The following is a 17,802-nucleotide window of genomic DNA, read 5'->3' as shown; positions in this document are numbered from 1 at the left end:
AATGGAATGTGGACACCTGTATCTATATAAAAAGGTGTGATTCTGGACTAAGAATCTAAAATCCACTGTGCACAGGTATACACTTACATACTCTTATATTATTCTCCAACACAAACAGTGCTCATCTCTGTTTCAAGTGCTGATACTTGAATTAATATTGATATTGACTTGAATTGATAACGTACAGAGAAAGTTTGGCATGAGGTAGTATTACACAACTTTATTAACAAAAGGAAGCACAGCCAGCTGGTTAAGGGAGGTGATTTTCCCCCTCTTCTGAAACCCCACCTGGAGCATTGTGTTCAGTTCTGAGGCCCCCAGTACAAGAACACCACAGACCTATTAAAACAAGTCCAGAAGAAGGCCACAAGGATGATCAAGAGGCTGGAGAACCTCTCTTGTGAAGACAGGCTGAGGAAGTTGGGGTTGTTCAGCCTGGAGAAGAGAAGACTCTTCTCCGCTATAAGCAGCCTCCCAGTACCTAAAAGGGGCTTACAGGAAAGATGAGGAGGGACTCTTTGTCAGGGGGTGTAGTGACAGGACAAGGGGGAATGGCTTTGAACTAAAAAAGGGTAGGTTTAGGTTAGGTATAAGGAAGAAATTCTTCACTCAGAGGGTGGTGAGGCACTGGCACAGGCTGCCCAGAGAAGCTGTGGATGTCTGGAGGTGCTCAAGGCCAGGCTGGATGGGGCTTTGGGCAGCCTGGTCTGGTGGGAGGTGTCCCTGCCTATGGCAGGGGGGTTGGAACTGGGTGGTCTTTAAGGTCCCTTCCAACTCTTAACATTCTATGATTCTATGAAATATAAAGATTTCTTGGGAAAAATCTAACCTTAAGAACCAGTTAAAACAAGAAATATTCCTGGAGCCAGCAATTTCATCAAAAAGAAAACCAAAGTACAACTTCTTCAGTCAGCACAAAACTTGAAGACCAGTCATTGTATCCTACAAATCCCATTATTAACAACAGAAGAAGCCTGATGTCCCAAGGTAGGTGGAAGCTTGCTTATGTTAATGAATCTATTTTTGTTGTTCTCTTTAACCTCATGGCTTCTAAAACAATGAAAAAAATTATATTCAAATACCTTCATTGGTACTTTACAGCCATCACTGCCTCCTCTCCCAAGTTTTCCATAATCTCCATCACCCCAGGACCAGACTGTATCATCATCAGTAAGGCATAATGTCTGTGCATCGCCGCTGCCACATGCTATGTCAATCACACGATAGCCCTGGAGAGCTTCAACCTGTAAAGCAATCACCAGTTCTTGTTTACAACAAAAGACTCAGTCATTTAGTTTCATAAAAGACAACAAACCCAGCTTGGAAAGGTGCTTCACTGGAACTGTGGGTCTGAAATACCACAGGATCATGTAAATAAATTCAAGTCAAAGGCCTTTGCTCTTTTCAAACCAACAAAATGAAAGCTGACTACACATTTTAAAATACTGGATTATCCTTTTTACTTGGTTGACAAGTTAAATTTTTTTACTGAAGAAGTCAGGGAAAATAACTCATACAAAACATGTAAGGTTTTCAAAGACTATGTTCTGTTCACATAATTTCAGTTTCTATGGTTCACTACTGTATACACCACTTATTTCCCAATAGTCTTTTAGTAATTTACGATTTCCTAGCACTTGCATTATCTGAATTTAATCAACATCTTAACTTCTGAAATGCTGCCATCTAGTGATGAGGTATGGAATTGGGAATCACAAAGTAAAAGGATACTGATCCACACTAACTGCATCCTCCCAGTCCACACCCATACTTGAAATAAGGGATTAGAGGTAGCCCAATCCATCATCCACAACTTCACATACTTCAAACTCGTCTACAGACTAGCTACCTTCATAATAACCAAGAAAATGGGGTGGGGAGGGGGTGGGAATGAAAGGAAGGGGAGGATGCATAACAAAGGTGGGTAGACCCTACTTTTGTGAGCAGGGGAATGAGCACATCTGGTTATTTTCGGTGCGAAGTACTTATGTGAAGGGAGTGCAGGCAGTTAAAGTGCATTTAAGATACTTCACTCCCCCATCTCCACCCAAACTGGAAGCAACAATAGCTTGTAAATCTGTACCAATTGTAAACTGCTGTGACCTTTACACACCCTAGAGATGTTGTTTTGCTTGACAGGGAGGGTTAAACAAATTAGTAATAAGTTGTTTGGTGATCTCTAGCCGAGCTTTACAGCTCTACTTTTACTTCATTCTTTCAATCCATTCCTGTTTCCTAAAGCAACAGTACGTTTCCTACAAACGTATGCCACCACTTCTTCCTTTTATTCTTTATACACAGAAATTGGAAGTTACAAATCAGAAGTTAAGAACTGGATTAAAACCGTACAGAATTCCAAACGTTTCTTACCAGTTTAGGTTTTAGTTGGTCCTCACTATCTCCATGCCCAAGGCGCCCATATCTTCCCTTCCCCCATGTAAAAAGGTCTCCTGCAGCTGTAATGCATGCACTGTGTGCTCCTCCAGCAGCGATGTCAACCACTTCTATACCTCTCAGAGATTCGATTACACGAGGACGATCACAAGGGCTGAAATGAAAATAATTGTTTTGAGAACTTTTAGGATAGACCATTCACATACATCAACGTACAGAGAGCTTTATAAAACGAGTACAAGGGAATCTACCTCAGAATTTAATTTTGTGCCAGTTTAACTTCCTCAAGATGTTTCACTATTCATTCAGAAATATGAATTAGTTAATAAACTAGAATTATTTTACCATATGTTATACTAAAGCATTACAGGTTAAGTGAAATTACAGAAGCATTTACACTGGAAGATCAGTCCAATTTAACACTAGAAATTTTGATAACGTATATTGCATTGGACTGCTTTTCTCCATAGACTTAAACATTCCTTTTTCTTTTTGGTTCAGGATATTGTTGTCCCAAACACAACAGAATTTCTCCTTTAACATAGGAAACAATGCATATGAACATCAAAAGCAGAATGGCAGTTCTGCTCCCTCCTAAAGTGCCATGAAGTTCCACATACCCACAAGATAAATTCCAAAAGAAATCCACTGGCCTTTGGCATCTACAGGTGTGCTAGAACACAGGATCTAGTCACAGAAATCCAAGTAACTTTATCTGGTAAGTATTTTGTAGTTCTCCAATCTAAAAAAATGCCTTCCCATATCACTTCTTAACACTGACTTCAATATACAGACTCATATAACACTTAAATACATCGCAACTGTAATAATACCCATTAGCAGTTTAACAAAATAACACCTCAAAGCATTACCTTCGGTTTCCATGACCAAGTTTACCATCTTCTGCTTCACCCCAAGAATAAACTTCTCCCTCAGAAGACAATGCCAAACAGTGCTTTCCTCCTGAGTTCACTGCGACTTTCTTTATAAACACATGCTGAATGGATTCCAGTAAAGTTGGAGTAGAAACCGACTCTGTTCCTCCAATTCCAAGCCTACCACCTGCTCCGTATCCAGTGGCATACAGCTTTAAAATGAAGAATACGATTTAATTTCATTTGTGTCTTGAAGAACATTCACTAGAATTGTAGAGAAGAATTCTTATTGAATGTATACTAAAAGATAATTAAAGAAAAGCCTGAAAAAAACAGCTTTTTGCTTGCCTCTATACTAGTCTAAGGACAAAGACAAAAGTTGAAACAGAGGTTACATTCTTTTTCTTACTAGATCAACATAGACGGAAAAGGTAGGCTGGCTTTGGGCAACAAATTCTTCATAAAATCTGAAGCAGAAACAGCTGGCTGCAAACAAACACAAACTCCTCCAGTATGTGTACCTCTTCTCCCCCTTTGCAGGTACCATATTTATCATCTAAGGCCTTTTACTCATGTCATCTCTACTGCATAGACATTAACTTCTTTTGCTTTCAGAGATGACCTGACACATAATTAAATTCTTCATAACCACTTGGTTTGTGCTTAGCTTTAAAGCCTTCAGCTTCCCTTTAAGACCTCAAGAAGGTTTTACATTTCCAGAAACTATCTACTTTTCCAATTCTACAAGCTAGTCCAGAAAGAAAGAGAAAATTCTACCTATATATGCAACTGTGACTTAATTTTGTTAATCAACTGTTCTACACTCACAGGAGCATTTCCCATGGCAATTCAGATTATCTTTCAAACCCAAACAAGGCAGACTCAGTAGCTGCAGGTAGCATGCAACTATTCAGTTTCACAAGAGGAATTTATGCTAGCCTGCTCCAACATTCCCTGTCAGGTGCGTGTAAACAAATTCTGAAAAACCATTTTCCACACTTCTTTTTACTGCAATACAATCTAACCTTAATCAAGGAAATACTAAGCACAGCAATTTCTTGTCACCAGTTTCAATCTGTTTTGCCAAAAAATTGATCAGTGAAATATGATTATATAATTATGCAAAGAAAATTCTGCTCTAGGTTTTCAAGCTTTATAAGAAATACATGTTTCATAATAAAAAAGATAAAATGGTTTAAAAATCCCTCCTCTGAAAAGAGGAGCGATTTGGCCAACCTCTTTTCAGTGGTTTGTGGGGACAGGACAAGGAGTAATGGCCACAAGATAGAGCCCAGGAAGTTCTACACCAACATGCAGAAGAACTTCTTCATGGTGAGGGTGACGAAGCATTGGAACAGGCTGCCCAGGGAGGTTGTGGAGTCTCCTTCTCTGGAGATATTCAAGACCTGTCTGGACACCTACCTGGGCAGCCTGCTCTAGAGAACCTGCTTTGGCAGGGGGGTTGGACCCAATGATCTTTTGAGGCCCCTTCCAACCCCTTCAATTGTGTGATTCTGTGATTCTGTTTGCACATATTCCCCTTAAAATAAGAACTTTTTAAGAAGGTTTTATATTTTCAAAGTTTCTAAATCCTATGCCATAAGCCACAGTTTCTAGTCTGCTAGGCACTTAATTTTCCTTCCCCAAGAAACATTCAATTACTTGTACCTGAAAGTAGAACTAATGAAATTTAGTACCTCTCATGCCAGGAATGAAAATAAGGCTATATTCGAGTCAATATGAGCTGTCACTAATCTAATGAATTTTATTTTAAATTTTAATGCTGATTTTGTAAAAGTATCTAGAAAACATAAATGTGTGTGATAGTATTACAATATCATCTATCACCCACATGTTTCTTTCAAGCATTACTGTTGTAGCTTTCTTTCTTCCTTGCAATAAAGCACATGTAAACACAATTGCTTCTTCCAATTCCATCCCATACATGCAGTTTTTAAACAGTACCATTTTTTACTCTTCTTGTCTATCCAAAAGGTATTTGTCTCAACGCAATGATGTCAAGCAATTAATCCGTTCCTTATCCTTTTGTGAATCATTAACAAGGATGATACTGACTGCTTAGGACGGAAACATTAATCTAGTGATACACTATAGTGAAAGTGTTACAAGAAGTCTAGCTAAAAATCTCAATCACATCCTCTACACAAAGCTGCCATCCGTATCAAAATTAAGTTGTTTTCAAATTTACAAACTTATTTTTTTTTCTCTTATACCTAACCCTAAATCTTTACATGGCATTCCTTTCCACTGAGGATTTAAGCATCTAGAAATTAAATCCTGCAATATCTAATTTAAAGGCATTTAGCTAGCCCTGAACAATCTCAGATTCCAATTATAACTCTCTTCTGCCAGGGAGGCAACATCACCTTCACATTTTACTGTCTGTACTGTTTTATGGGACTCTATGAGCCTGTTGTTTCTATTCTTTCTTTGTTTTCCAAAATCTGATCACAGTTCTGAATTGAAAAATAAAGTATTCATGTCTTGTTTCAAGCATTTAATGCAACTGTACATTGAATTCCTGTGTTGTACCGGCAGAGTTGGTACAGTTTAGTTTCATTTAAAAATATATTTAATGTATTAAATAGGATACACATATTACTACTGACTTGGCCTAACTTATTCTGAATAACAGGATGAAATTTTTAAAGGGAGTTTAACAAAAAATTATTTATTGTATGCTTACTTTTCCATCAGCAGTCACTGCAAACAGAGTCTGTTCACCACCGATTAATTGCACTGGTCTAAGAGTAGCAAGAGCTTCACACGGAGTTGGGACTTTGACTTTTGCCCCTTCAATCCCACCAAGTTGTCCTCTATGATTGTGACCCCAACCATAAATAGTTCCACTGCCTCCAGCTGAAAGTGTCCAATCATCAGGTCGTCTACGTAAAATTTGAAACAAAACAAAAAAGTTATAAAAGAGCTTCTAGGAAGTCACAAAAAAAAGTTGTTTGTTGCATAAGAGTTAAGCATCACAAGACAAAACAAGTGACAGTTGAAATCAATAACCTATTCATCCACTGGACAAGCTGTTCATCCTGTTCTCTCTTAAAGACATCATGGCACTCATGAAGAACATCCATATTTTCATTATCTGCCATTAATTCTCGGATTTTCTTTGCCACCTGTAAAATATTTTGGATTAAACAATGTTATTCCAATTATCCTACCGTAGTTGACATAAAACACTTCAAATCTCAGCATATTCTTTTAAAGGGAACATTTTCACATGTTCCATGAGCTATTTAAAATATTCCTGCAATACCTCATCGAGGAAAAGGCGAGGTAATGGAGTTCTTTTATCAAGAGCCACAGCAACCCTGGATGCCATACAGTATCTTCTGAACCAAGCCCATTTGTGTGTCTCTGCACAGCAAGGGAGAGTGTCCAATTCTAGATCACAAGCGAGAGCCACAAGCACCTGCAGACAAACGAAACAGATGCATCAAAAATGTGTAATAAAGAGTAATACGCATTTGATGTAGTAGAACAGCTCAGACCAGCAGGGCATGAACACAGTCTCAAAGAAATGTAAAGTACAGGGGACATCAAGAGCTATCCATCTTCATTACTCTCATTGACTGGGCAGCATCAAGTGTACCCAGACAATTTCACACAGTTAGCTATCTCATTTCCTCCTCCAATCCAACAATTTTCACAGTACCCCTGTGAAAAATACTCCTAGATTAATTATCTTTTCAACATCAAATGACACATGCTGAACTTTTTACCTTCCATTTCTAAAGTAAGTATCTTTCCACTAATGAAATCAATTTAGTTTACTGGTGAAGATGGTGAACAATAGATTACTTCTCTGTAAAACCTTTTACTGGAAGACTTTAAGGTAGATAAACCCTCTTATTTTAACTTTTACTACAGGGGAGGCTTTTTCAGCCTTCTTACTCTTGTTGATTTTCCCTAGACCTCCTCAGCTCTTTGCATTTTGAAGTACAAGACCCAAAACTAAAGAGCCTTACTTTTAAGGCATTTTTATTTCTTCCAACCAGAGGTCAGGAACATCTTCAGGGTATTTAAACCAATAAAAATATACAATACTCCTGTTAGGGAAACTCAAATCAGTTGTCAAAAACACAGCTTCAACTGCAATCTACTATACTTTCAAGGCTACCTACCTCTGCCTAGCTAGGTACTCCTGATCTTGTATTTGCATATTTGGTTCCCCTTTTAGAAGCAGCATTCTGATTAATCTTTATGCAATTTCATCTGTGACTTCAGACCCATTTTTCACAATTAATTAAGATAAGAATAAAATCTTCACAAGAATTTTCTCTATCACTACCACGTGAGCTAGTATCACAAAAAAAAAATCCAGAATAACTTGTGCAATGAATTCTTTACTGATTGCATTACCTTAAAGAAAGGGCTGTGGAGCAGTTGTTTGCCACCTCTCACAATAGGGTCTTCATAGTCAAACTGTCGCTGCAAAGCTTCTGGAAGACCTTTAACCAAAGCAGCTAAAGCACTCCCTGTGAAACTCTAGGAGAAACCACAGAACAAGAACATTTGTTTATGCATTGCAATGAGTTATTTAGATAACTATGACAAAAAATTAGTAACTTACCAAACTACAGTTAGTTTTGTGACGAATTGTTTCCAAATACAGAAGTATTTGCATCTTTTTTCTTTTTTTTTTTTTTTTTTTTTTTTGACAATTCCAAAATCACACATATAAAACTGGAATTAGCTTTTTTTTTTCCCCTAAAATGGTGTCCCTTTACAGGGACTTAGAGACTTGTGAAAGTAGCCTATTCATGTGCACGTCCTGTTTTGTGGTTAACAAAAGCCTTTTACAGCAGGGCCAACATTTTTAATGCTTTGCATATATCTTAATGTGAAAAACGTCAGAGAAGAGCATTGCAGCCTGCTTACCAAAGCTCGTGTTTCCCCATCATTATCTCCAAGAATCCGGTTGATGTTAATAGACTGGCCAAATTCTGTTGTGAGCAGTTTCCGTAGTCTCTGCAAGGCCCACATTCGGTGGCCAGCAGCTAAAGAAACATAAGCACACAAAACCCAGAATTACTTTAAACAATCATTTTAACTTCAAACAAGCAGACAAACTTAAGACTTACACTTACCTAAGGCACTCAGTTGAGCACAAGCTGCAAGAGAAGCTGCCAAGCGAGGAACTATACTCCTGTTGGAAGCAAAATTTAAGCGAAAATCCAACAAACATGTAACCAAATCCATTGAGGGACATGAAAGAATGCAACGATCTGAGAGAAGGTCCTTGGGGCCTGCAAGAAACAAAAAATAAAACAAACTAAGAAAATAGAAGGTAGAGAAGATTTCCCTTTGAACTGACATAAGAACAGAACAAGGGCAGGATTTAGCTGACCAAATGCAGCAGTCTACAGCGCTGGTCTACATCTGAGTTGGTCCATTCCACCTCCCTTTGAAGGGACAGGAAGGCAGATGCACTTTCATGACATAGAATCATCGAATGTCTTGAGTTGGAAGGGTCCCACAAGGATCGAGTTCAACTTGTGACTCCACACAGGGCAGCTCTTTGGAGTTAAACCTTGTATCTAAGAGTATTACCAAACACGGCTTCAACAACTGGTTTGGGGTCATGACCACGAGTGCTTATTCCAGCACTTGACCACCCTCCTCTCAGTGAAGAGCTCTTTCCTAATATCCAGTCTGAACTTCCCCCAAATCAGATTTAAGCCGTTCCATTGCATCCTATCACCAGTCACAACATAGTTCATCTAATTCCAAAGGCTCATTAGAAAAAAAATCACATGAATTATGCCTCAGAAGTAACCTCTCTTCACTGATGGAGAGGTTACAACAATTACAAAAATATCTGTTTCTCTCCTTCCTGTACAAGTACACCTCTCAGGACTTTGTTGAAAATTTTTCCCAGGTATGAAAAAAATTTCTCATACTATGAATATAAATTTAAATATTTAAATGTTAATTAAATATTTAAACAGTATGTAAATATTTAGATTGTGGAATAAATTTAACTGTAGAAACTAAACTAGTAAATATACTCTCTCATCCTTATGTAAATGTGATGAGCTTACCTGCAGCTGGCATGATAGGGTAAACAGTGAATCGCCATCCCCATCCATTTACAGAGCCGTCACTGATGAACTTCCACTTCAGTTCATCCCCTGGAATTCGCAACTCACTAGACCAATCTGACCACTCTCGACCTGTTACAGCAGGTAATATGAACATATTCACATACACTGACTGAGCCAATGCAAGCCACTCACCAACAGTAACTTCCCTCAATGATTATGTCTTGTAAACATCACTAATACAATACAAAATAAAAAGGTATATGGAGCACGTGAATATAACTATAAAGATGCTACATTAACAAAACTTAATTCTTAAACAGTTCAATTACCACTTTTAACATATGTTCTCAGTGCTTTTAATACCTCTTTCAAAAGACAATCATGAGACCTTATTAGAATCCCTTGTTCTGTTTGAAAATTGCAAGAATTTTCAAGTTCTTTTCATGCTAACTTTTAGTACATTGTAACAGATCTTCGTAAACCTTAGGTCTTTTTCCAACCAAAGCCAGCTCAATAACGAATCGTGTGAACATGTGCAACTGAAGCAGGTTGAGGAAAAAGTGGTGAACAGTAAAAGCCCACATCACGAATGTTTGGAAGTGTTAAGCATAGGCAGTAACTACTTAGACCCTTGCACACAATGTATGGGTAGGTCAATATAAGATTTGATTAAAAATATTCCTCCATCATCTACTGAAAAATCAACAGTGCTTTAAAATGAAATTACAGATTATGATAAAAGATGTAAGATTTTATGTAGTGTTAGTTACATAGATCAGAGCAGAAAACAGAAAGAGAGAGCCTAGATTATATTTTGGGCATTCAACAGCAGAAGAGCATTTGTCTTGACTGTAAAAAAGCTCAAATCTCTATAATTATTACTTGAAAAAGACAAAACCTAGCTAAAGAATACTGTTTTACAATTGTTTTTCCAATTTGTTAAAATATGCTTTGATTATACAGAAATTCACACATGGTGCCATGGGTGCTAGTAATTAATTTTTTACACTCCAACTGCTCTTTGGAAAAGCAATCTTTCATGTCTGTATGTAGATCATACAGTGGTTGTCTTCTTTTTTTTCTTTAAAAGAGAATATCAATTTACATAGTTTTTCCTCTTTGTTATTGGTATATCTTTGACAAGGAGTATGTCACAGTGGTACATTTCATTCAGCGTTTAACAGTAAATCACACAAGACACTTTTGAAGAGCACCTGATCGGACGGAAACAATTCTGTTGACACCATCCATGATGGTGAGTGGATCATGACGCCGCTCTGTAGAACACTGGCGATCAAATTCTACTCTCAGTCCCTCAGCACCTAAACAGCAACAAAGAATTTACACACTTCTACAGAGCAATCAATACCACAAACAAATGCAGTATTTTAGAAATCCACATGAAATCAAATGCAATGGTTTGGAAGCCAGAGTGCTCATTAATAAAAATGAGAACGTGGACTTGCTTTGGTTTCATGACATTGTTTGTCTAATATCTTCTCTTTGAAAGACTTACATCGTAGAAAGCTCATGTGAACTGGGGCTAGAAGACAGAAGACTATATTAAGAACAGTCCCAACTGAAGTTGCCCTAGTAAAAAAAAAAGTCTATTTACAGTTAAGACAAATATCAAAAGATACAGGCAACAGAGAACTAAGTACCAGATAACATACTGAAGGAAGCATTACATGAAAATACAGTAAAGAAAGGAAAAAAGTATTTCCTAATGATCAAGGCTGAAGGAAAGGTGTTCAGTTACTGACCCTGAAAACAACTCAGATTATTCTCAGCTTTGTAACTGAACAGAAGACAGCAGTAATACATAGCTGCAGAGAAATGGTATACAGAATTCCATCACAGAGAACCCAAACGTGGGTAAAAGTATATTTCACAGGACTGAGATGTTCATGTGGTATGCAAGTGTTTTAAGAAATATATTATTACAGCAACAGGATACGTAGCATTACTTTAAAAGTAATATTTTTATACTGTTGTATCTTTGTATGTATTGTTGTTTGTATTGTAATGTTGATCTGGTAGAATGGGTACAGAAGAGAGCTATGAAGTGGATCAGAGGGCTGAAGAAAGGCTGAGGGAGCTGGGGATGTTCAGCCCACAGAAGAGAAGGCTCCAATACTTCAAGGGGACTTATAAAAAAGACAGGGAACAATTTTTTGCTCAGGCAGACAAGGGGGACAATGACAAGACAAGGGGGAATGGTTTTACACTAAAAGAGGGGAGATTTAGATTAGAGGTTAGGAGGAAATTCTTCACTCGGAGGGTGGTGAGGCACTGGCACAGGTTGCCCAGGGAAGCTGTGGATGCCACATCCCTGGAGGTGTTTGAGGCCAGGTTAGATGAGGCCCTGGGCAACCTAGTGCACGGGGTGACATCCCTGCCCAAGGCAGGGGGGTTGGAGCTAGATGGTCTTTAAGGTCCCTTCCAACCCAAGTTGTTCTATGATTCAATTGTTCTATGAAAAGTTCTACACATATTTTTGTAAGCTGAGGAAAAAAAATATGCATGTAGGCTTGCAAGTAACTGGATTTCAGTAACAAAACTCTAGGAATTCTATACCTGGTATTTTAACTGTGCCACTAGAAGATGTATCATCAGTATATGGATGGCTGCTTTCTACCACAACTGGTTGCGAAGAAAGGCGACCGCTTTGTGAATCAGTTGCCACATCTTCTAACTCAGTAACACATAGCTCCAACAACATATCAGCAACCTAAAAAAAAAGAAAGAGACAAACCTAAAATCAAGCTTACAAGAAGTATGTATGATTAACCCAAGAAATCTAAAGCCAACTACCATTCTTCCTGAATAAAAAAAAAAAAAAAAAAAAAAAACATTTTCCTCTCTGATTCATAAACTACTGTATTCATTAAAAAATAATTTTAGTGCTGCTAAAGCTTGAAAAATTTTAAAACTAGGAGCCAAACACCATAAATCTCCAATAAGTAAAAGCCAGAACAAATAATATTTTTCCCTTGCAGAAAAACTAAACTAGAGCATAACTAAATCATAGGCCAAGAGATTAGTGAAAGATGTAATCTTTTAACCAAAACATAACATTAAAACATAAAATTTAGAGAGAATAGTACTCATCTTTTAAAGAGCAGGAAAGAAAAAAAGTTGTTTAGCCACTCACTATTAATGCTAGAAGGGAAAATGCTTATATGTTAGTACATATATACTTTGCATTTCACTGGGGTGGGAGGTAAATAACTATCTCAAATCCAGAACAGGAGTATACATAGAACTGATCATAATAAGGAATTTAAAAACTGGAAAAAACAGCTCCAAAAATGTCACTTTATTACTCCTATACTAATCACATCAGATAGGGTCTCACACAATCCTAGTTTACTAGGACAGATAGACATTTTTATTTTTAATTCTTTTAAGTGTAGCTGTCTTGTCATTTATATCATTTATTTTTAAAAACTCTGAATCCAATATACAATCTTTATTAGAATCATTATTTATCTTTTCGGATAGCGATCCAAGTTTTAAAAAGGAACACAAACACCAGCTTTGCATCATTTCCAATGTTTCAAAGCAATCTTTAAGCAGCGCAAAGCCATAAATGAACTACATCACGTAAGGATCTTAAAACAAACGCATCATGCTCATTAGGGAAATATTTAAAGGGTAAAGCTGGAAAATGTTAAACAACTTTCAGTTCATTCCTATTAGCAGACATTATATAAAACATCTGTGATTTGTCCTATTCTTTTGTACAGCTGTTAGCATCCAGGGTTAGAACATCTATTAATCATTTGTTAGTTTTCCCAAGGGAACCCACATCCATAGATACTTTGTAAAGAGTTACAAGCTTCAATGCATCAAATATAAACCTTAAAAATCAAGAACTATATATTCTTAACAACACTGACATTTTAGCTTGCAATAATGACTGCACCAATTTGAGAAATAAAGTTAAGTGTAAAACAAAACCAACATGAAACTTTTTAAACTAACGTTCCAGAGATTCATCAAATAGGGTTTGGTTAATTCAGCTTCATGGTTTGCCAGCATGACAAACCAAGGAAATATACTGACATTTACTGCAAATACGTAAGTTCATATCATATTTCTATTAAAAACATTAAGGCTTACATACATGACGTTCAACTCTAATTTTCATACGTAATAAGCTTCTCAGTAAATCAAACTATATTTCAAATACAAGACAAATTTCTAATAAGCTAAGAGTAAAAATGACAGTTAAACTGCAAGATAAACAAAACCTGACCTGTGGGTAAGCTGTGCCCATGCCAGACAGAACAGCTGAGAGAACATCTCTTCCCTTTTCACCTGCTCGGTTGGACACAGCAAGCTTTAGCAGGTCAACCATGACTCGTGTGTCATCTGGTACTAAGAGACTAGTAAATTCATCCAAGTACTGAGGTTCCGGGCCAGATACTTTACTTTGGCTTTCTACGTCCTACAAAACAAGAAAGATTGCAGAAAGATTGACAGTGCGAAGAAGAAAGAGGCATCTCATTGAATCTAAACACAGTAATTTGTCTGAAGAAGTCTGAAGGTAGTTCAAGACAATTACTAATTACAGGTTTACATGGGCGCAGAATTAGTCTACTGTTAAACTTGTTTCTCAAGTGGAAAGGCTTTTCTAAAACTAACCTTGTTCAGCTTTAGAAAAGGAAGTAATATTAATTAACCTGTCTTTTAATATACTTCAAAAATGCATTCATATATAGAATAGTTTAAGTATTAAAATAGCACAAGTGCTCAATAAAAACACTGAAAGAACTTAAGGAAGGCATTGACAACATTACTTCTTTGGTTTTCGTCATGGTCTCTGCAATGATACTGGCAGCTCCAGGATCATCTGTGACTGGAATGAAAGGACGTGAAGAAGCAGCAGCAGCTGAGGGAGTTACAGCAGATGGCGTCACAGCATCTTCTGAAGAAACAACCTAACCAAAATGAACAGTAAGTAACAAAGGCTGCAATAGGATACTGTAAATCCTTTAGGAGTCTATTTGTTTGAAGGGTTTACATTCAAAGTCAGCAGCAATTCAAAAACAGACAAATTCAAATACAACAGATTCACTCCCTGTTTTTCTGGCTTCTATTTTATATTCCTATCATGGCAAACCAGCCCTGACCCCTGCAAATGCCAGCTGCTACAAAAACACAATAAAGCATGAGTGCCTGCACAGGAGTCTGCAGTGCAGAAGATGACCCCAAACACTGCATGTTAAAAGCCTGAGAAAGAAAGATCTTCAGTAGCAAGCCTTTCCTTTTATCTGCTTCTCTTAGCAGTTAGGCATCAAGAGAGTAAAATTTCATTCAAGCTCTCCTGTCTACATTAGTTAACATAAGTTTACAAGTTATGTTCCACTAAGTAATTTTTGAAGATTCCCTTAAATCCAGACTTTTTTTTAAAGATCACTCCTGTAAAATTACTTTGATATCTAACCAAATAATTAATATTTTTAAATCAACTTTAAAATACTACAAAAAAATCATAATTGCCTTTTAATGACATACTACATTCTCAGTTCTCGATTGCTTTCAGACTAAAATCTTAGTTTTTCCAAATCTGACGCACACAGCATACCCACTCCAGAGATCATAGCACAAAAGAACTGTTCAATCTCTCTATCAAACTAAGCACTGAGCAGTATTTTTCAGCTTTACTGTTAAATGATGTCGGAAAATTCATTTGATACTACCTCCCCTCTCCTGTCCTGCCATGGATTTGGGCTCAGCCTCTCTTCTAGATCTCCTACAAGCATACATTCATCTCCATTTGCGGGGCTTCCTGTAGACGTGGCATCTGACGGGGGGGCTGGCGATGAAGAGGGACATTCTACTGGTGCAATCATACTTGCAGGCATCAACGCTCCAACAACTGCATCCCTGAAATCATTTAAGACAGATGAACATAAACCTAATTATACTCCCTTGTTGAACTTGAGAAAATATGAGCCTGTCTTAATAAAATAACCAAAGGTTTCCAAACTCTGGAATTTATAGAGTAGTTTATCCCCATCCTTCAAGTCAGATGGTTAATGCTGTTTCTTAAGGCCACACTATTTTACATAAGTTCATCTTTATAAATTTTAGCACAAATATACTCTCTTCTCTACCAACAAGGAGGGCACAGCAAAGTTTTATTATTCTTTTCACCCTGTCCCCCACTGCTTCTTCCACTTCACCTATCACAAATTACTTATGCTCCTTTTACATGGTTTACTTGAGCATTCTTGAATAAACAATTGTTTTTCCTCAGGTACTGGAAATTTCCTCATTCTGAAGAAACCACAACATCATAAAGTTAACAGGAACATCAAAAGATAATTCCAATGAAGCTTGGCCCCATCCTGAGGATTCCAAATTGGTAAAACCATTTATATTTGACTCAACAGGCACTAAAAGAAAGCCAGCTATATCATCATTCACTCCTTAAGACACAAGAACACTTGCATGCCTACCTGGCATACATAATTTGTAATGCCATCAGAATATGAGACAGTGCCTGCTGTTTGGCAACATTCCCATCAAGTGATAAGAGAATCTTTGCAAGGGAAGGGCGATTCGGCTTCGAACTGTTTGCACCACTGATTTTGTTACTGGCAGCAGAAGAATCTGCATCTGAAGGAACACCTGAAGTAAGGAGAAAAAAGAGAAAGCAAGTATTTATTTTTATGTTCTTTTATTATTTTTTTTGTAAATCTTTAAAGATCACATATCACAGAGTGGCTGAGGCTGTCAGGGCCCTCTGGAGGCCACCAGGCCACAGCCCTGCCCCAGCAGGGCCACCCAGCGCAGGCTGCCCAGGCCCATCTCCAGGCGGCTTTTGGAGATCCCCAAGGAGGAGACCCCCAGCCTCTCTGGGCAGCCTGTGCCAGGGCTCTGTCACACAGTAAAGACGACTGTAAATCTAAGTCTACAGGAGATTTTTAAACTGCAGTTCCTACAGCTGCAATATTAAAGTCAATACTGAGGCTTTTCAGCAAGTGCTTTTCATAAAATGAAGTGTTCCACCTTGTTACTTAGTCACGAACAACGGTGTGATACAGATAAATACTTTCTCTATTGGAATCTAAAACAAGTTTTTCTTAAACAAAAATTCCCGAACAGCATTAATATTTATTAGGTACCCTTGCAATTCTAAACAAATATTCTATTATGTAGTTTTTGATCTTGTTTTAAATACCCATGTTTTGAAAGAAAATAATTAGCAAAATGCTGGCCCTTTTATATTCAACACAAAAACATCGCTTTCTTGCCTCCCTAATTCTTAGTCACTTACTTTAGCAAAAAAAAAAAAAAAAAAACAGAAATTAAGTAAAAGACAATGTAAGAAGACAGTAGCATCCATCTACTATTATCTTCATAAAGCTCTATCACAGAATAAAGACAAAGAATTTGGGGCATTTGATAAATTATGCTGCATTTTAATTGCCTGAAGATAAACAAACATTCAAACTAATGTTTCTTCTGAGCAAATCCTTTTTATCTTCCATTTTCAAGAAGAGATTTTGCTTTTTGGGTCAGGAATGTTTTTTGTTCATTTTTTTTCCTCTATGTCTTTTTTTTTGTTTTTTGTTTTTTTTTGAAACACACTTTTCTTTTTGCACTCTTTTATCAACTGTTAAACCACAAACACAACGAGCTCTGCAGTGGCATAAAGAAAACATAAGGCGATGAATACCAACCAAGATAAGAAGCACCTAAAGGGTCCCTCGCTGTCTGGAAAAGTACTGGTTCGTGAACAGATGGTGTAGCTACATCCACTGTTGTCCAAGCTACGCTGTGGGAAGATCCACAAGCAACCCGGGTGATTTTCTGGCCTTCCAAGCCCTGTACAAGAGTGGGCTTTCTATTGACTGTAGTCGTTCCGTTGCCTTGTTGTCCGTGGTCATTGTCACCCCAAGCATAAACCTGCCAGTAAACATTTCTGTTTATTACTTTGTCTCACTGATTGCCTCATATAATTGTTTTCTTTAAAATTTCTGCAGAGAAGCTTTAGTGATTTGTATTATTAAGCCAAGATAATTCAGAAAACTTATTGCCATGACTTATTTTTTTTTTATTTTTATTTTTAAATAATGCAGGAATTACCATACATTAAAAAATCAAAGCAGTCCTTTATCAGGTGACTCAAAAATTACTGTAGATTCATAAATCATTGGTTGATACATAAATTATTCAATGTTCACAGTGAACAATTAAATTAAAAGAATCAGTTGCACAGTAATTACACTGGAGATCTCAATACTATGATAGTAACAATGCTGGACCACAGCAGAAGCGGCTATCCAAATACTGTGACTACTATTTCATTTTAAGAGTGGGAAGCCAGAAACAGATCATGTGAATAATCCACAAATTAAGAAAATACAACAAAAAATACTAAAACAACTACACTTGAAGTCCAACAGTAATATGGAGGCTAATGGATTTCAAATTAT

The 17,802-nt window shown here is 37.2% G+C and overlaps 1 protein-coding gene across 4 annotated transcripts in view; it reads right to left on the bottom strand.

The window, feature by feature from the left end:
• The window catches only part of HERC2 (HECT and RLD domain containing E3 ubiquitin protein ligase 2), a 110,149-nt gene that overhangs the window by 18,121 nt on the left and 74,226 nt on the right, over positions 1 to 17,802 (bottom strand). For 3 of the 4 annotated variants that reach the window (XM_032185444.1, XM_032185460.1, XM_032185450.1), the window contains exons 65-81: positions 17,047 to 17,272; positions 15,820 to 15,991; positions 15,058 to 15,244; positions 14,155 to 14,295; positions 13,611 to 13,802; positions 11,927 to 12,080; positions 10,564 to 10,671; positions 9,347 to 9,478; positions 8,393 to 8,551; positions 8,184 to 8,302; positions 7,665 to 7,790; positions 6,559 to 6,714; positions 6,303 to 6,418; positions 5,977 to 6,175; positions 3,267 to 3,481; positions 2,371 to 2,548; positions 1,083 to 1,244 (exon numbers count right to left, since the gene is read on the bottom strand). In XM_032185444.1, coding sequence (XP_032041335.1) covers positions 1,083 to 1,244; positions 2,371 to 2,548; positions 3,267 to 3,481; positions 5,977 to 6,175; positions 6,303 to 6,418; positions 6,559 to 6,714; positions 7,665 to 7,790; positions 8,184 to 8,302; positions 8,393 to 8,551; positions 9,347 to 9,478; positions 10,564 to 10,671; positions 11,927 to 12,080; positions 13,611 to 13,802; positions 14,155 to 14,295; positions 15,058 to 15,244; positions 15,820 to 15,991; positions 17,047 to 17,272 — 2,742 coding nt within the window. The remainder of the gene's footprint in view (positions 1 to 1,082; positions 1,245 to 2,370; positions 2,549 to 3,266; positions 3,482 to 5,976; positions 6,176 to 6,302; positions 6,419 to 6,558; positions 6,715 to 7,664; positions 7,791 to 8,183; positions 8,303 to 8,392; positions 8,552 to 9,346; positions 9,479 to 10,563; positions 10,672 to 11,926; positions 12,081 to 13,610; positions 13,803 to 14,154; positions 14,296 to 15,057; positions 15,245 to 15,819; positions 15,992 to 17,046; positions 17,273 to 17,802) is intronic. The other variant, XM_032185471.1, reaches the window with a different exon arrangement.

This window comes from Aythya fuligula, chromosome 1 (assembly GCF_009819795.1).
Source record: "Aythya fuligula isolate bAytFul2 chromosome 1, bAytFul2.pri, whole genome shotgun sequence".
Lineage (NCBI taxonomy): Eukaryota > Metazoa > Chordata > Aves > Anseriformes > Anatidae > Aythya > Aythya fuligula.
The sequence above is the reverse complement of the archived record's forward strand: the minus strand, read 5'-3'. Positions and strand labels throughout refer to the sequence as shown.